Here is a 20263-nt window from a genome sequence, read left to right as displayed (position 1 = left end):
CAGAGGAGATTTACAAGAATGTTGCCAGGGCTTAAAAGTTGCAGCTATGAGGAAAGATTGGATAGGCTAGGGTTGTTTTCCCTTGAACTGAGGAGGCCGAGAGGAGACTTAATTGAGGTGTACAAAATTATGAAGGACCTAGATAGAGTGGACAGGAAGGACCTGTTTCCCCTAGCGGAGAGGTCAGTTACCAGGGGACACAGAGTTAAGGTGATTGGTAGAAGGATTAGAGGGGACATAAGGAAAACTTTTTCATCCAGAGGTTGGTGGGTGTCTGGAATTCACGGCCAGGAATGGTGGTGGAGGCAGAAACCCTCAATTCTTTTAAAAGGTACCTGGACATGCACCTGAAGTGCTGTAGTCTGCAAGGCTATGGACCAGGTGGGATTAGATTGGGCGGCTAGTTTTTTCAGCCAGCATGGACATGATGGGCTGAATGGCCTCCTTCTTTGCTGTAATGGTTCTATGGTTCTAATTTAGGAAGATTGTGAAGGCTTAAGAGAGGGTACTGAAAAGATGTACAAGAATGTTTCCAGGGATGAGGGCTGTCAGTTATATGGATAGATTGGACAAGCTGATTGAGGATGCAACCAGTAGGATAGATAAACGGAAGCCAGTGATATAATATACTCGGATTTCCAAAAGGCGCCACCATAAAAGATTAATACACTAGATAAGGGCTTATGGTTGGGGTAATATATTAGCATGGAAGGAGGATTGGTTAATGGACAGGAAGCAGAGAGTAGAGATAAATAGGGCATTTTCAAGTTAGCAGGCTGTGACTAGTCGTGTCCTGCAAGGATCAGTGCTGGAGCCTCAGCTATTTACAATCCATATTAATGATTTAGAGAGACGGAGAGTAATGTATTCAAGTTTGCTGATAGTACAAAGATAGGTGGGAATGTAATCTGTGCGGAGGACATAAGAGGCTGCAAAGAGATATAGACAGGTTAAGTGACTGGGCAACAAAGTGGCAGATGGAGTATAATGTGCAGAATTGTGAAGTCATTCACTTGGATAGTAAGAATAGAAAGGCAGAATATTTTTTTAAAGTTGTGAAACCTGTAAATGTTGATGTTCAAAGCGATGAGGGTGTATTTGTAAAAAGGAGCACAGCAAGTTAGCACACAGGTACAGCAAGCAATTAGGAAGGCAAATGGCATGTTGGCCTTTACTACAAGGGATTGGAGTACAAGAATAACGAAGTCTTGCTACAATTGTATAGGGCTTTGTGAGACCACATCTGGAGGACTGTGCACTGTTTTGGTCTCCATATGTAAGGAAGGGTATAATTGCCTTGGAGGTAGTACAGCAAAGGTTCACTAGATTGGTTCCTAGGATGACAGGGTTGTCTTATGATGAGAGGCTGAGTAGAATGAACCTATACTCTCTGGAATTTAGAAGAATGAGAGGTGACCCATTGAAACATACAAGATTCTGAAGTTGCTTGACAGAGTAGACGCTGAGAGATGTTTCCCCTGACTGGGGAATCTAGAACATGAGGACCCGTCAGGATAAGGGGTCGATCATTTAGGATTGAGGTAAGGAGAAATTTCTTCACTCTGAGGGTTGTGAATCTTTGGAATGCTCTACCCCAGGGTGTTGTGGATGCTCCTTCATTGAATTTTTGATTTCTCAGGGAATCAAGGGATATGGGGAGCGGGCAGGAAAATGGAGTTGAAGCAGAAGGTCAGCAGGTTCGAGGGGCTGTATAGTTTACTACTGCTCCTATTTTTTATGTTCTTACGTTCTTAAGCTGGGGCTGTTCTCCTTACAGAACAGAAGGTTGAAAGGTCATTTGTTAGAGGAGTTCAAAATCATGAGCGGTCTAGCTAGAGTAGTTAGAGTGAAACTATTTGGAAATTGGTGAAAGGGTCGAGAACTAGAGGGTACCGATTGAAGTTGATTGGCAAAAGAACCAACAGCGACATGAGGAAAAGCTTTCTTACACATCGAGTGGTTAGGATCTGGAATGCCCTGTCTGACTGTGTATTGGAGGCAGGTTCAACAGTAGCTTTCAAAAGGGAATTGGATAGACACCTGAAGAGCAATAGTTTTCAGGGCTACAGGGACTCGCTGAATTGCTCTTGCAGATACTAGCATGGGCTCAACAGGCCTCCTTCTGCACTGTAACCATTCTATAATTCTTAAAAAGGACTTTATGATACTAGCAGCACCTCAATGAGTGATCCTGACGATTCGTGTCCTAAAACATACCTGCAAATTCTTTCTCCAGACATTGACAGCAGCGAAAGCCAGCTGCATCTGCTTCCTCCGAGCGTCCTTGTGGCGCTTATAAGCAATCTCAATGAATATCAGGAATATTCCTGCAACAATCCCTCCAGCAACCAACATAAAGACACCTAAAGGACAGGAAACAAAGGACGAGGTTTAATGAAAGATGGACGGGCTGGTTCTCCACAATGAAGCTCTACTCTAATTAATGGATTCAACTGCAATTTCCAGCAAATCCCATTTCTTTTTCTCATCTGTGCATGCCACACCATTCCTGGCCAAACAGTTCACTAACACTCTACTCAGGTCTGTGGGAGCAGTCAGTCAGCTGTCTACCAATCTCACACAGTAATGGCTAGTGCTGGCAATATTGGACAAATCCTGCTATGAGATTTTCAGACATGAGTTGCCTGCATACTTGAGGTGGCAAGCTGTGCTCATTAGACTGTTACCCTGGATACAGCTTTAATCTGTGTTTACCGGCCTGTTACCCTGGATACAGCTTTAATCTGAGCTCACTGGCCTGTTACCCTGGATACAGCTTTAATCTGAGCTCACTGGCCTGTTACCTTGGATACAGCTTTAATCTGTGTTTACCAGCCTGTTACCCTGGATACAGCTTTAATCTGAGCTCACTGGCCTGTTACCCTGGATACAGCTTTAATCTGAGCTCACTGGCCTGTTACCCTGGATACAGCTTTAATCTGAGCTCACTGGCCTGTTACCCTGGATACAGCTTTAATCTGAGCTCACTGGCCTGTTACCCTGGATACAGCTTTAATCTGAGCTCACTGGCCTGTTACCCTGGATACAGCTTTAATCTGAGCTCAGCAGCCTGGTACCCTGGATGTAGCCCTTCTAGTCACCGATTTCCCTCCATTCCTCCATTCTCATTTCTGCATTCACCAATGTCAGGCAAGCACCACCACCCCCACCCCCACCGCCCCACCCCCCCCCCCCCCCCCCCCCCACCTGCCAAGACTGAGGCACACATTATTTTGTCACATGAACATTAAAACTTAAAATTGTGGCTGGGAAGAAAAGAGGGCCTATCACAAGAAATTTCCAGGCCCCTGATTGGAAAGACATTTGCATACTAGTAGACAGTGTTGGAACAAGGGACCCAGTCCTTGCTTCCCCAATACACAGAAGAAGTTGTCAGACCAGTTTAGTCACATGACTGGCTGGCTGATGGTTTTTTTTTGAATTTGAACTGGCCACAGAATTTTAAACTCAGAAAACTGTTTGCTCCTGGACTGAGAACACTTCTCCTGTCTGCTCCCATCTCTTTCTCACAGAATGGAAGATCCACTGAAGACACGTGAACTCAAAGAGAAACAAGTCTCCTACAGTGAACAAGGTTTAAGAAGAATACAGGGTCCCAACGAAAAGTAAGAGCTGTCTACAATAAAAGACTCTACGGTGAGCTGGAAACACAGAAACAGTAACAAGAAACCACCTTCAGAGGCTGCCTCAAACCTCTCGACTTTATTTTTCTTCTGCTCTTTTCTGTCCCTATTTGCCTGTGTGTGTCGTGTGTGCTTGCTAGCGTGGACATGTCGTATATCCATAGGCATTAACCGAATTAGAGTTTAAATAAGTTTAATAAATTTCACTTTTCTTCTTTAAACCTAAAAACCTGGTGTGCTCATTTCTTTGCCTTAGAAAGTAGTGAACAAGGATTCACCAAGGGGGAGCTCAAAACACAGTGTGTTTCAAAATTAAAGCCCGTTACAATAAGACCAGGTGAAGACAGTAAAAGACCCCTAGACACATTTCTCACCTGGTCGTAACACCAGCTACCTGGAAGAGTTGATCAACCATTTGAAAGGTGGATATTGACTGTTGTATAACAACAGCTGTTAGAAAGAAACCGGTCAAGAAAGGCAAGCTTTTAAAGGAAATTCTGCTGGTTGCTGTCCCATCACTCCTATATTAATGAGTGGAAGCAGCTGATTGTCCTGTCTGCAATCTTTGATCATTAAGAATCACACTGACAGTGGGAGGCTGGTGAGAAACACTCTGTGCACCTATTTTACCTTCCTGGGTTTGCTTTCTGTACTGGCAGTATAAACGGGTGGTATAGAATTGATTATTGCGCTGGCAGTATGATTAAAAAGGGACTGAAAACTGATTTGTTATGCTGTTGGATCCTTGATGGTTTCTACTACTAAGGGCTATGGAAAAGTAGCAAAATATGGAGTTCTCCTTCAGGTATATGGATGGCTCATGGGACACTTACCTGCCATGTTTTCAAAGGTCAGAGTTGCTGGAGCATTGCTACGAGAGTCACACTCCTGATATCTGACCCAGGTCTTGTCCAGATCCTCCATAAAGCCATTCTCATGGAAACTAAAAAAGATTGAGAACAACAAGTCACTCAGCATTTTGAGGGGAACTGAACATTCCGTTGTAGGTACTTCAGAGAACTAGTCCCCGTGTGTGTCCCAGATTGTCCCAGATCTATGCCCGGGTATATTGAATCACAGCGGTTGGAGCAAGCACCTGTCAAAGAACCTATCACATTTTCCTCCATTAATTATTACGGGTACAGTTGCATAGTGGTTATGTTACTGAACCAGTAATCCAGAGATCATAATTCAGAGACTGAGTTCAAATCCCACCGTAGAAGCTGGGGAATTTAAATGCAGCCAGTTAAATTTGGAATAAAAAGCTAGCATTCATGGTCAACATGAAACTACTGGATTGTGGTAAAAATCCATCTGGTGCACTAACGTTATTTAGGAAAGGAAATCTGGTCTCCTTACCCAGTCTGGCCTATATGAAACTCCAGACCATTACAGCAATGTGGTTGACAACTACTCTCTGAAATAGCCGAGCAAACTACTCACCACCACCTTCCCAAAGGCAGTTAGGAATGGGCAATAAATGACAGTGGCACCCCCACATCCCAAGAATGAATAAAAAAAGAAATCCAATAAAAAATTTAGGAAAAATGTCTTTACCTAGAGAGTGCATAGAATATGGAACTTGCTACCACATGGAGTTGTTGCAGTGAATAGAATAGAAGCATTTAAGGTAAGTACATGAGGGGGAAACAAAAAGGATATTTGTTGATAGGGTGAGATGAAGTACAGTGGGAGGAGGCATATGAGGAGCATAAACACTGCTATATGCCAATTGGGACAATAGATCTGTTTCTGTGCGGAACATCCTATGTAATTCTACAGATCCAGTCGATCGAGTGTATCCATGTACAGTTAACTTCTGATTAGGACATATCATTTTGCTTTTGGCATGCAGTGCACTCCTTTTATGACGTTGTGGCTAATTTGCAATTCCACATTAGCCATATTTGAGTTGGAACCATCGTATTGAGAACTCAGAAAATAAAACAAAGTAAGCAGATTCCAGATTGAAACTCCCTTAGCTTGTGCAATCTAAGCTTTCCATCCATTGTTTTCTTGTTCAAACAACTTGATGACAGTTTCCATAGGTGGACCAACAACCTATGGTCTAAAATTGGTTGTTTTTTGGGTCCAGTCTTACTTTAATAACATTGAACAATTAGTTGAAAATTATGCAGGATTCCCATTGTGCCATTTGTCTTTAAAGAGATTGAAAATAACACACATTAAACCAACTCTGTACAGACTAATTAGCTAATTAACTAATTTGCAGTAGGATCTATACCATTGTGGCATTATAAAGAAGCATAAGGGGCAGACACAGGAAAAGGTAGAGTTTGGACTTGGAAGGAGGATGTGGATGGAGAGTGATATAAGGAAGTGAACATAGATCGCCATAACTGTGATTGATACGATGGAAGTAGCGAAGCCACGTGAGGTGGCAAAATCAAGAGGGTGGGTGTGACTATGGATTGGGGAATTTACATGAAGGGAGAGATTAAGGGAGGATAAGATGGCAGTGAACTCAGAGAAGAGAGCATGATGAACTGAGATGCAGATTGAAATCGCCAAAGATGAGAAATCGTTCGGTGCACAGGTTGAGGGAGGAAAGCAGTGAAGATATCTCGGTGAGAACATTTTTTTGGGTGGATGGTAGAGAACAAAGATTTGAAATAAGAGGTGAGCTGATCAAAGGAGGTGAAAGTGCCAGAGGAGTAGGGGGTCAGGCCAGGGTGAGATTTTGTGATTAAAGCCACACCACCAGCATGATGGTCTGGGAGGGGCAAGTGGTGGAAGGTTTAGCTAGGCGAGGAGGCTTCATGAAGGTGGAAGGCATCGTTACCCCTCAGCCAGGTTTCTGTTAAAGCCACGATGTTGATGCAATCATCCATCGTTAAGGTCATGGATGACAATGGCCTTATTCAAAAATGAAAGGAAATTCTGGAGAGAGAGGAAGAGGGTAGTGAGAACTAATCCACTGGCTAAGTCCATGGGGTCAGCATTGGAAGGGGTAAGTTAGACAGTAAGGAGATTGGCACAGTGGCGTAGTGGTTAGCACCGCAGCCTCACAGCTCCAGCGACCCAGGTTCGATTCTGGGTACTGCCTGTGCGGAGTTTGCAAGTTCTCCCTGTGACTGTGTGGGTTTTTGCCGGGTGCCCTGGTTTCCTCCCACAGCCAAAGACTTGCAGGTTGATAGGTAAATTGGCCATTATAAATTGCCCCTAGTATAGGTATGTGGTAGGGGAATTGAGGGAAGGTGGGGAAGTGAGAGGGTAATGGGATTAATGTAGGATTAGTAGGAAATCGTGTGACATTGATCACAAGTCGTGGGAGTCAGTTGCCAGCATTCGCCAGAGCTGGCGGGCAGCCATAAAGACAGGGCTAAATTGTGGCGAGTCGAAGAGACTTAGTAGTTGGCAGGAAAAAAGACAGAGGCGCAAGGGGAGAGCCAACTGTGCAACAGCCCCAACAAACAAATTTCTCTGCAGCACCTGTGGAAGAGCCTGTCACTCCAGAATTGGCCTTTATAGCCACTCCAGGCGCTGCTTCACAAACCACTGACCACCTCCAGGCGCGTATCCATTGTCTCTCGAGATAAGGAGGCCCAAAAGAAAAAGAAGGATTAGTATAAATGGGTGGTTGATGGTCGGCACAGACTCGGTGGGCTGAAGGGCCTGTTTCAGTGCTGTATCTCAAAATAAATAAAGATGAACACCCAGTGGATGCTCTAAAGGTCTGTCAAGATCTGTGGTGAGAAAAGATGTTAACATTTCAGGTGTAGATCCCTCGTCCGAACTCAGCACTGCTAAAGGGTCTGCACCACAATCGTTAACTTACTTGTTCTTTTCACCATTGCTGACTGACCTGCTGAATGTTTCTAACATGTTCTGCTTTTGTCCTGATACAAGCCTGGGCCACTGAGCATGACATAGAGAGAGATGAGCTGACTGAGCTGGACTTGGAGTTAAAGGATATGTTGATCAGTGAGAGGAATGATTGTATTGGGTTTGACAGGATAAATTATCAGAATATGGAGAGAGAGAAATGAATTATTTGCGTTTAGACTGAGCTGAGCTTTGAGTAAAAGGGAACAGATTGAGCTGGATAAGTGAGGGGGTGAAGCAGATGAATTGGAATACAAAGTTTGAAGATTACAATGTCAAACATTGATTTTTCCAGGAGGTAGAAAGTGCAGCCATGGGCCAGGCTATAAGAATATAACCACAGTGAAGTGTGTCCCTACCTTAGTATAGCGAGTGACACAGCTTGCTTCCATGGACTGTCCTTTCGCATTCCAATACCAAACCCTGATCGAAAGAACAGCTCGCCTGTGGTGATGAGATCACACTTCTGCGAGGCCTCAAACTCTAGCACAGCTGAGTCCCAGATGAATGCATGCAGTTTCCTAAAATGAAACAGATTCTAATTAGCAGCAGCTTTCACTGTGTCTGTTAAAGAATCTGAATAGTGTAACAACTGTGGTTAGCACCGCAGCCTCACAGCTCCAGCGACCCGGGTTCAATTCTGGGTACTGCCTGTGTGGAGTTTGCAAGTTCTCCCTGTGTCTGCGTGGGTTTTTTCCGGGTGCTCCGGTTTCCTCCCACAAGCCAAGAGACTTGCAGGTTGATAGGTAAATTGGCCATTATATAAATTGCCCCTAGTATAGGTAGGTGGTAGGGAAATACAGGGACAGGTGGGGATGTGGTAGGAATATGGGATTAGTGTAGGATTAGTATAAATGGGTGGCTGATGGTCGGCACAGACTCGGTGGGCCGAAGGGCCTGTTTCAGTGCTGTATCTCTAAACTAAACTCATTGACACCTCCATGCTACCAAAACACTTTCAGGACTGCAGCAGGATCATCTTTACCAAACACTCCCCAAATTCCATTCATATGTTGGCTATTCCATGACTGGATTTATCCAACAAAAGTTTCCAATGCCATTTCACAACACTAAGCACCGTAACTCCCAGTGATAGCTTGACACTGTGCTGTATATAGAGGCCATAGAGTGGAATCTTCACTGTCTGACCACTTGCCTGCTGCTATCTGTTTATAAGATTCAATCTTTTCTTACAAAGTCCTGCCAGAGTATCTCACATAGAAAATCAACCCAATCTAGCCCTTCTTCAGGTACAGACTGAAGAGTATTACATGAAGAAGGCTGGAGGGTTATGTGGCTGATATAGGGAACTCTGGACAGTGTTGAATCTATTAAATTGCAGTTTGGGTATTGCCCAGACATCAATGTTTGTTGTGTCCTTATTATTCCTTAGGATTTTAACAAAATTGGTAAGACACAACTGGAAAATATGATTGTTTTTCATATAGCAGCAGAAAAGTGGAACAGATTTCAATATTTAGTTTAGTTTAGAGATACAGCACTGAAACAGGCCCTTCGGCCCACCGAGTCTGTGCCGACCATCAACCACCCATTTATACTAATCCTACACTAATCCCATATTCCTACCACATCCCCACCTGTCCCTATATTTCCCTACCACCTACCTATACTAGGGGCAATTTATAATGGCCAATTTACCTATCAACCTGCAAGTCCTTTGGCTTGTGGGAGGAAACCGGAGCACCCGGAGAAAACCCACGCAGACACAGGGAGAACTTGCAAACTCCACACAGGCAGGACCCAGAATTGAACCCGGGTCGCTGGAGCTGTGAGGGTGCAGTGCTAACCACTGCGCCACTGTGCCGCCCCAAGTAGTTAATGTTGGTGTCCTAACCAATATTTATCCCTCAACCAACGTCACGAAAAAAAAATGATCTTGTCATCATCATGTTGCTGCTTGTGGGATCTTGTTCGATGTAAATTATCTGCTGTGTTTCCTACTTTACAATTACTACACTTCAAAAGTACTTCATTGGCTGTAAAACACTTTGGGACTTCTAGTTGTAAAAATTGCTATAGAAATGCAAGTCTTTCTTTTTGTACATAGGAAGAGACCTGCTTGGGCTTCAGCCCCTCATGCTTAGGTATCTCTAATTAATAACTCCAATGTACACAGAGCAAGGCCTGTCGAGGCTTTATCCTGTTTTATTCTCATCTGACCAAACACAGAAATTTTTCCAACAGGCTTTCTTGCATAGTGATCAGGAGTGGGAACTTGGCTGATTTTCTTCCTCCTTCACTAGCCCAGTGATATTGAAGTCGATCATTTGCCCAATTGCTGCTCCAGCTGAGATCAGGTAACATCATCAACCCAAGATGGAATCTGGGACCTTCCTGGACTGTATAGCTCAGATCCACAACATGCACTGTATTATCCATTGCATCACCCTCAATATGCACTGCATTACCCTCTGCAGCACACACAGGTACCATACTAGCAGCCCTCCAGAGGTTCACCCAAGTGCCCACATTTCATATGTGAGTTTAGACAATGAATGCCTTCATGCTATTTGACTGTTGGAGGTCACCATAGCCAAGCTTGACCATATTTGTTGACTGGAGGCCCTGGCTAATATTTACCTCATTACCCTTAGCTGCTAAAGCACATTGTAGCAACCCCAATACTGCTCTGCTTGACATCAGTAAAGTTACAAAAGCCCAGAAATCAAAAATGGGACTTTCTGGTCTGCAAAGTTCAGTGCTACACAGGGCACAGTGCCATTACTTTATATACTTCTGCAGAATGACTCAATTCAGGAGCAGTGTGAGGAGGATTAATTAATGTACCAGAGTTTTATTGAGAGTATTACCCATCTCGCACAGCCTGGATAGCATCAGCAGCATTCTCATAATTGTGTTTCTCCATGTGCCGGTACATGGTGCTCAGTTCCACCTGCCTGCGGAAGTAGATATCCACAGAGCTCTGCTTCACTGTAGCGTAGATGAACTTATCTGAAGGATTTCGAAGCTGTAAACAAAACAAAGATGGGTTAAAAGTGTTTGGATTCTGACTCCACATTCACAATATCTGGAGATACTGGAGTATATTTTCAACTGTCCACCCAGGTATCAACTATCTGTGTTATAGAAACCACATAATTTACATTTTCATTGAAAATCTACCTCACTGTCTCCAATATGAGTTAGCAAGGCAATTCCAGAGTGTGAAATACTGAGATTACTGTTCTAGATTTGAGTAAATGGTGATGTTAATGGATGTTTTGTTTAACCTTCTGACAACAATAAAGTCCAATACACCAAGAAATAAAATTGTAGACAAAGTAACATTGTATGAACATTTCAAGTATTCATTGTTACTCTGGCAAACACTAGGCTCATTAAAGTATTGTGGTACAGTAAGAAACTTGTCAAAAGACATGTCGAGAAGAACAGGAAATTGCCACAATGTGCATGATTTATTTATACAGCAGGTATCTGTCCAATTCATTCACTCAAATGAAGTGTGTATGCATCAGAAATATTTACAAAATGTCTAATCCAAGATATTAAAATATTTTCCAAATAATGTGTGAAAACCCGATTTTCTGGAGAAGCATTCCCGACACTCTCTCCCATTCCAAAAAAATACATACATGATGTAGAGGAACTGCTGCTACACCTGTTGGGAAAATGTGATCCAGATTTGAATGTGAAAATGTGGGAAATTTTAGCCTTAATGGGAAGATAATCATGTGGTCCCAAAGTGGAAGTGGTGATCTCTATCATTGAATAATGAAATGTGTTGTATAAAGCTCTGCTCAACAGCAGACTTAGGCTGAGGGTCTGTTATGTGCTGCATCAGAGGGGCTGCCTGTTGCACTGCTCTTAAAGCAGTGATATCAGTGTTAACGCTTTACCCTGGGGTCATTGATTCCAGTAATCCGCTCCTCGGGTCTGTCCAACACCAAGAAAGCTGCCAGGTTGGCAGTGTATGAGGCAACAATAATCATAGCAAATCCAGCCCAAACCATGCCCAAGATTCGAGCAGAAAAACTTCTTGGAGCCCCTGGAAAGGTAAATTGGAGAGGCACAATGTTAGAGATAAGAAATTTCATGCCTTACAATCTCACACACACTACACCCTCTCTGTGCCTCTCAGACTATTTACCACCGGAGAACACTGCCTAAAATCAATTCTGCACAGGAAGTCCTGGCCTTCTTCCAAGTTCAGTTCCCCCTCTTGGTGAGTGTATGACTTGGAGCTTCAGAGCAGTCATAGGAACAGGAGGAGGTCATTCAGCCCCTTGAGTCTACTCTACCATTCAGTTAGATCATGACTGAACTGCACCTCAACTTCATTTACCATCTTTGCACTATATTCCTTTATACCCTTAACTAACAAAAATCTATGGCCCTCAGTCTTGAAAGCTCCAATTGTCTTCAGTTGACTCAGTGTGGTCTTTTAGAACACTGCACTTCATTATAAATGAACTGTGAGCGGTAACCAACTGAGAATTGGATAGGATTTTTAACAAGTCAATTTCCCTTTGCTTTATACAGAGGGAGTGAAGACCAAGCGTAATCTTCAAATGAGAGAGGGTTAGACAGAATGGATAATTGGATCAGGATACACAGATGTATGACAGTCCCCCATTTTAAAGTCACTATTTTTATTTAAAAAATCAATTTCATATTATTTATAGCTAAATAGCAAATCATGTGGCAGTTTGGGAAGCAATGAAATAGAATTGCTTGGAGCATAGGAGTTTCTGTGGAATACAGGCTGAAGAACTTGGAAATGTGAAACTGAGCTATTACAGCACCATAATTGGGAGACTGTAATTACTCCACGAGACTCTTTACATTGCCGGTACCCAGTCTTCCCTTCTCTCACCTTCTCCAATTCCAGAATTCAACAGTACACCCCAGGAGAACCACATGGCCGATGACAGGGTCAGTGCATCTTCCTCTTCCTCTTCACTGTTCACTTTAAATCGCCCAAAGGGACTGAAAGAGAGAAGTTTCAGATGTTACAATCTCCAGGGATCCATGGGTTACCTATTTATATTACAACAAAGGATCATCCTTCACTAGTCTCCTTCACAGGATGGAGTCTTTGTTCACAGGATGAAATACTGAAAATTAATGGTACAAAATTACCAATGACACAGCTGGAACAATAACTGCTAGTTGCCAGTAAAATATGAGGGGGTCGATTTTGACTTTTGGGCAAGCAACAAGTGAAAAGGCATCGACCCCTTTTACCTCAGACTGTCGAGCTGCAGAGTGACAAACGGTCATCCTGATGCAGTTTACTTATTTTTCCCACTGGTATAAGGCTGACTAATATCAGGCCACCTCAGCCCCATCAAGGTAAGTGCAGTGGGCCAAGGGGGGCAGGTATCGTGATCACGGAGTGGGAGGGTCGCAGGTGAGAAGGGGTGTCCAAGGGGTCATCAATATAAAATACAAAAACACAGGGTTAGATTTGATGCCAGCAGATATTTCTTTTCACAGAATCACCTCTGGAATAGATTGGCAAATGTGCTGCATATATGGAATCACTGCTGGTCATCAAAAGCGAACTGGAAGACTTTCTGAGAGTGAAGGTCATCTCAAGCCACAGAGGGTGGTTGAAGGTTGATTCTAGTTGGTACTACTGCTTATGATGGTCTCCAGGAACTTCTTTGATTGCTTTTGGGGATCAGAGAGGAATTTCCCCAAAAATTCCCTAAAATGGGATGGTATTAGTTCTAATGTTACCACTTATATCTCCTCTCCAGCTATCTTTTGTTTATTTGTCCCATTACCATCCCTTTTTGCCTTGCACCAACATCCCCTTTTGTTATTTAATCTCTCCTGTCCTCCACTCTAACATAGACCTTGCATTTTGTTCTTGTTCTCTGTAATTGCTTAAAACCTGTTACATCTCTAACTTTTTTCCAGTTCTGATGAAAGGTCAATGAACTGAAACATTGGGCAGTGTTACGACCAGGTGAGGAAGAGGTCTAGGGTTCCCTCTCAGCCTTCACCTGGTCTTACTGTAACAGGGTTTATTTTTAAGTTTAGTTTAGTTCCCCCTTGGTGAACCCTTGTTCACCGCTTTCCAATTATAAGGCAAAGAAACCAGCAGAAACAGGCTTTCTTAAAAAAGTTGAAATTTATTAAACTTAAACTTAAACTCTGATTCGGTTAATGCCTACAGATACATGCTGCGCCCCACACTAGCTTACCTATGCGATACACACATGCAAATAGAGACAAAAAAGAGAAGAAAAATAAAGTGGAAAAGTTTGAGGCAATATCTGAAGAGTTGTTGTTACGGTTCTTTGAACTGACTGTAGAGTCCTTGATTGTAGGTAGATCTTGCTTTTCGTTGGGTCCCAGTATTCTTCTTAAATCTTGTTCGTTGTAGGAGACTTTTCACTCTTGGGGTTCATGTGTCTGCAGTGTATTCAGAGGCTTGTGAGAAAGAGATGGAAGCAAGCAGACAGACAGGAAGTCTTCTTCAGTCCAGGAGCATTCTGCTTTCTGCAGACTCTCATTTAAACTGTACAATTCAGAAACCCCCAGGTTGTCAAGCAGGTTAGTCATGTGACTAACTGGTCTGACCACGTCTTGGCTCTGTGTATTGTATCACCTTAATAGGGAATGGAATGCGCTTCCCTGCCTTCAATGTCTGTTATTATGTAAAAATGTTTTATTCCAGCCAAGATCTGGCAGTCCTTGTAACAGGCCTTCTCTTCTTCCCAGCAATAGTTTGAAATTTAATGTCCATGTGGCACAATTAATATGCCTCATTCTTGTCATGTGGGGGCCTGCATGACAGGCAGTATTTTAAGCATCTCATGCTGTTTCTGACAGCAGAACTGGAAATTGGTGGCACTTCTGCTCACGCCCTTTTTACTGGTTCCCACGCAATTATTATTTAAAATTTAAGTTCCGGTGATGGGCACGGGAGACACCTGGGATCATGTGGTGGCAACAGATTTTTATTGGTGGATCCCGCCGTCATTCTGCAAAGCACCATTAATGGCACGTCTATAAATCATTCTGCATTGCAATCATGAAGTATTAGCAGCTTGGCCGATTTTCCCCATGACAGAGAGCTTTCTATCTTATCTTTTAATTATTTAATTCAACCATTATAATTTCTTACCCACCCTCATCCATTTTTCATCCTCTCCCACACCATCACCACCTCCCCTTTAGTTATTTATTCATCTCTCCATCTGCACCACCACCACAATGTCAGCCAGCAGGCAGAGACTAGCTCCAACATTTAGTGATGCTTCCCTGCAGGTGCTCCTCCAGCTCGTCATGGAAAGGCGAGAGGTCCTCTTCTCTGCAGGTGGCCTCAGAAGACCCTCCCACCTGACCAAGGCGGCCTGGACGGAGGTGGTGGAGGAGGTTTGAACCATGGGGGTTACATGGTGAACCTGGGTACAGTGTCGGAAATGGGTTAATGACCTGCTCAGATCAGCGAGGGTAAGAGATACGTCCGAAGCTTTACAAATGGTATCTCGTGGGCACCGTTAAACTTTATGTCTGTCAGTGGGCAGCCATGCCAGGTGGTCAAATGTGTGATCAGCCTTGCTGCCACATAACAAATGTGTCGAGAGAATGTGCTACTCTAGTGTCTGTTAGCGCTTGGATGCAGCGTGTGACTGCCAGGCCAGAATGAGTGATGGGAATGCATGTAGACCTGGGGTGTTAGGCATCGCTTTACATGTCATTAACTCATCATTTTCTCGTGCAGGACAAGCAGACCCACAATGATCGGGAGCAATCCAAGACAGAGGGTGGTCTGCTCCGGGGTTGGACCTCAGGCTCCTGACCCCAGCAGAGGAGGAGGCAGTACAGATTGCTGGGGAGGAGGGAAGAAGAGCCATTGTGGATGGCGAGGCTGGATCATCAAGGCATAAGGATGAAGTGTTAACCTTACTGTTGATGCAATACGAGCACACAGAAGGATCGTGTGAAGATGTGATGACCTCATGCTGTAATAATGCTTAATGTGCTTCTCCACTTCAGGTGCCTGCATTCGCATGACGAGACACCAGCCAAATGTTGATTCCTCCTCTGGGGAAGATGAAGCCAGTGCCCCAGAGGGTGCACCCATCACCTGCCTCTTCTGCAACCTCCGCCAGAGTTATATCCACGCAGTCTGTAGGGGTTTGCAGAATCAGGGTCATAATCTGGTGGCATGACACAGACATGTCCCATCAGCTAGGGAGGATGTGCCAGCTGGGTCCCCTGACATTTGGAGGTCTGCTGGGGACCAGGCTCCTGCCGATCCCCACAGTGTTGATGATCCTCTGTTTGAGGTTACAAGATGTCTGCTGGAATTGCAGAAAGCACAGATGCCTGAGGTCACACATAGCTTTACATGGTCAACGGAGGAGTCCGTGATGTCTGCCATGTTCCAGGCATGTGAGCGTATGGCTTCCTCCATGGAGAGAGTGGCGACTGCCATGGAGAGCCAGGTTGAGCACCCGACCCATTTGCGCTCTGCCCTTCAATCCATCACTGTAGCCAAGGGCTCTGTGTATCAGTGGCTAAGCGAGAGGGGGACAAGGCACCTGGACCTCCCTCCAGATGCTCCTTTCCCTCAGGGAGACAGGCACGTGCCATCGTGCACCCAGATGGAGGAGGAGTGCGTGCCAGCAGCTCCAGGGTCTTCCTCTCAGGACAACCCCAGGTTAAGTGGCGTCTCCTCTTCCAACTCGACATTGACCCCCTTACTTCCAGCAGGTGAGCCTAAGGGGGAGTCTCCTGCACCAGTGCGGGAAACACCCAGTAGGATGGAGCCCTCACAGTCCCATTCCTTCAGAGGAAGCCTGCCTCAGTCATCCAGGGCAACGGGGCAGCACAATGAGCACTTCTACTGCTAATGTTGGGGTAGCACCAAGTCATAGTGGCCAAAAGAGAAAGACTAAAGAATTAAGAGCACCAAGATTGCACAGATGGTCACAGTAACATTGTGACACATGCAGATTGCTTTATAATTGGATACAGTATCGTCATTCATTGAGAGTTGCCGAGTAAAGAACCAAATACTAATGGCAAGCCTCATGGCTGCTACTCTTTGATGCTTTTAAAGGAGTGACGGACATGGCCATTCTTCTTTTAACTTTGATTATTCATTCTTCACTAGTGCGGTAATAGTGAGTGGTTGTGAAATGCCTTCATATGTAGGCTCAGCAGGCCCTCCCTTCTATGCCTTACAAAGGAGTTTGTCCGAGTTCAGTCACAACTCGGAAATGTTAGCAGATGCAGGTGCACGCAAAGTGATATTATGGTGTAGCTGGTTCTAATTGAGTGGTCATGGCTGGATAGTAGACTATGTTCAAGTGTGCCACAGGTTTTTTTCCGATTCAGTATTCAACAGCCAGTGCGTTCAGCGAAGATCCACTTCACGTGCAATTATAGATGGTAGAGGACGCCTGCTTTTAAATTTGAGCAGAGGTTAGGCTGACAGAGGGTAGGTCAACATCCCAGGATGGCAACATAGGTCCTGCATTGGAATTGTAATCATGGAGGTGCCTCACTCTTGTCTGAAATGGCCAAATGTAAGGTTCTCCCTGATGTCCCATCCAAGTCTCTCAATAGTCCTAGTATCCATTAAAGGCTCATTCACATTAATGATCCAAATCATCCTCCTCTGAGGAGGAGCGGTGCTCCTGCCGTTCCTCCTCCTCCTCCTGCAAAATATGTCCGCATTGCATAGCCAGGTTGTGTAGTGCACAGCAGCAGACGACTATTGTTGAGACGCTCTGTGGTCCGTACTGCAGAACCCCTCCTGACCATTCAGATGACTGTTGGTGAGACGCTCTGTGGTCCACGCTGCAGAACCCCTCCTGACCATTCAGATGACTGTTGGTGAGACGCTCTGTGGTCCACGCTGCAGAACCCCTCGTGACCATTCAGTTGACTGTTGGTGAGACGCTCTGTGGTCCACGCTGCAGAACCCCTCGTGACCATTCAGTTGACTGTTGGTGAGATGCTCTGTGGTCCGTACTGCAGAACCCCTCCTGACCATTCAGATGACTGTTGGTGAGACGCTCTGTGGTCCACGCTGCAGAACCCCTCCTGACCATTCAGATGACTGTTGGTGAGACGCTCTGTGGTCCACGCTGCAGAACCCCTCGTGACCATTCAGTTGACTGTTGGTGAGATGCTCTGTGGTCCATACTGCAGAACCCCTCCTGACCATTCAGACGACTGTTGGTGAGATGCTCTGTGGTCCATACTGCAGAACCCCTCCTGACCATTCAGATGACTGTTGGTGAGATGCTCTGTGGTCCATACTGCAGAACCCCTCCTGACCATTCAGACGACTATTGTTGAGACGCTCTGTGGTCCGTACTGCAGAACCCCTCGTGACCATTCAGATGACTGTTGGTGAGATGCTCTGTGGTCCATACTGCAGAACCCCTCCTGACCATTCAGACGACTATTGTTGAGACGCTCTGTGGTCCGTACTGCAGAACCCCTCGTGACCATTCAGATGACTATTGTTGAGACACTCTGTGGTCCATACTGCAGAACCCCTCCTGACCATTCAGACGACTATTGTTGAGACACTCTGTGGTCCATACTGCAGAACCCCTCCTGACCATTCAGACGACTGTTGTTGAGACACTCTGTGGTTCATGCTGCAGAACCCCTCCTGACCATTCAGACGACTATTGTTGAGACGCTCTGTGGTCCGTACTGCAGAACCCCTCCTGACCATTCAGATGACTGTTGGTGAGATGCTCTGTGGTCCGTACTGCAGAACCCCTCCTGACCATTCAGATGACTGTTGGTGAGACGCTCTGTGGTCCATACTGCAGAACCCCTCCTGACCATTCAGATGACTGTTGGTGAGATGCTCTGTGGTCCGTACTGCAGAACCCCTCCTGACCATTCAGATGACTGTTGGTGAGACGCTCTGTGGTCCGTACTGCAGAACCCCTCCTGACCATTCAGATGACTGTTGTTGAGACGCTCTGTGGTCCGTACTGCAGAACCCCTCCTGACCATTCAGATGACTGTTGTTGAGACGCTCTGTGGTCCGTACTGCAGAACCCCTCGTGACCATTCAGATGACTGTTGTTGAGATGCTCTGTGGTCCATACTGCAGAACCCCTCGTGACCATTCAGACGACTGTTGGTGAGATGCTCTGTGGTTCATACTGCAGAACCCCTCCTGACCATTCAGACGACTATTGTTGAGACACTCTGTGGTCCATACTGCAGAACCCCTCCTGACCATTCAGACGACTATTGTTGAGACACTCTGTGGTTCATACTGCAGAACCCCTCCTGACCATTCAGATGACTATTGTTGAGACGCTCTGTGGTTCATGCTGCAGAACCCCTCCTGACCATTCAGACGACTATTGTTGAGACACTCTGTGGTCCATACTGCAGAACCCCTCCTGACCATTCAGACGACTATTGTTGAGACACTCTGTGGTTCATACTGCAGAACCCCTCCTGACCATTCAGATGACTATTGTTGAGACGCTCTGTGGTTCATGCTGCAGAACCCCTCCTGACCATTCAAGGCAGCGGAAGCACATTTTCGCCAAGCCAATGGTGTGGTCGATTATGGATCTGGTGGAGGCGTCAGCTGCATTGTATGACTCTTCAGCTGTGCTTTGGGAATACCTCACTGGTGTCATCAACCATTTCCAACGGGGGTAACCCTTGGCATCCTGGATCCATACGTCAACTTGGGCTGGTACCTCAAAGATCCCTGTTAGCTGTGATTATCACAAAATGTATGCATCATGACAGCTCCCTGGGAAATGAGCACAGACCTGCATGATTTGTTGAACGTGGATGTAAACTAGATGAACATTCAAAGAGTGGACGCCTTTGCAATTCACCGATGCAGTTGGTCCGAGGGAGCTCTAATGGCCACCTGAGTGCAGTCGATCAGTTCTCGCACGAGAAACGAGCAATGGCGCCAAAGGCTGCTGACTTTGCTGCCTGGCTGTCCTCGTCTACTGGAAAATAGATGACATCAGTGGAATTATGGCATTGGGTATTGGGCAACTCTTTAATGCACCTATGAGCGGCAGCCTGTGAGATGCCACAGATATCGCCCGTTGGGAGCCCTGGAAAGCGCTCCTTGCAAAAAATCTAAGTGCCGCCATCACCTTGAGGGCAACTGGCATGGGCTCCCCAGACAAACCACGTGGTTGCAAGTCCTGCTGAATGATCCCACAAATCTGTGACCATGTCAAGTCACTCAGATGTCTCTGTAATTGTCTCTCTAAAATCTGAAGGTGATTTGTCCTTGTCCTGGGGATGCGCTGATAAGACAGCGCATGTTTTATTTTATTCGTTCATGAGATGTGTGCATCACTGGCTAGGCCAACATTTATTGCCCATCCCTAATTGACCTTGAGAAGGTGGTGGTGAGCTGCTTTCATGAACCGCTGCAGTCCATGTGGGGTAGGTACACCCACAGTGCTGTTAGGAAGGGAGTTCCAGGATTTTGACCCAGTGACAGTGAAGGAACGGTGATATAATTCCAAGTCAGGATGGCGTGTCGCTTGGAGGGGAACTTGCAGGTGGTGGTGTTCCCATGCTTCTGCTGCCCTTGTCCTTCTAGGTGGTAGAAATCATGGGTTTGGAAGGGGCTATCGAAGGACCCTTGGTGAGTTGCTGCAGTGCATCTTGTAGATGGTACACACTGCTGCCGCTGTGCGTTGGTGGCGAAGGGAATGAATGTTGAAGGTGGTGGATGGGGTGAATGTTTGTAGATGGGGTGCCAATCAAGCAGGTTGTTTTGTCCTGGATGGTGTCGAGCTTCT

The 20263-nt window shown here is 45.4% G+C and overlaps 1 protein-coding gene across 5 annotated transcripts in view; it reads right to left on the bottom strand.

Moving 5' to 3' along the window:
* The window catches only part of grin1a (glutamate receptor, ionotropic, N-methyl D-aspartate 1a), a 447138-nt gene that overhangs the window by 50905 nt on the left and 375970 nt on the right, over positions 1-20263 (bottom strand). For all 5 annotated transcript variants that reach the window (XM_068011966.1, XM_068011961.1, XM_068011962.1 and 2 more), the window contains 6 exons: positions 12346-12458; positions 11369-11517; positions 10322-10479; positions 7850-8011; positions 4478-4587; positions 2218-2363 (listed from right to left, as the gene is read on the bottom strand). In XM_068011966.1, coding sequence (XP_067868067.1) covers positions 2218-2363; positions 4478-4587; positions 7850-8011; positions 10322-10479; positions 11369-11517; positions 12346-12458 — 838 coding nt within the window. The remainder of the gene's footprint in view (positions 1-2217; positions 2364-4477; positions 4588-7849; positions 8012-10321; positions 10480-11368; positions 11518-12345; positions 12459-20263) is intronic.

This window comes from Heterodontus francisci, chromosome 32 (assembly GCF_036365525.1).
Source record: "Heterodontus francisci isolate sHetFra1 chromosome 32, sHetFra1.hap1, whole genome shotgun sequence".
NCBI classification, from domain to species: Eukaryota; Metazoa; Chordata; class Chondrichthyes; order Heterodontiformes; family Heterodontidae; genus Heterodontus; species Heterodontus francisci.
Note: the sequence above shows the minus strand (reverse complement) of the source record. Positions and strands in the feature narration are given on the sequence as shown.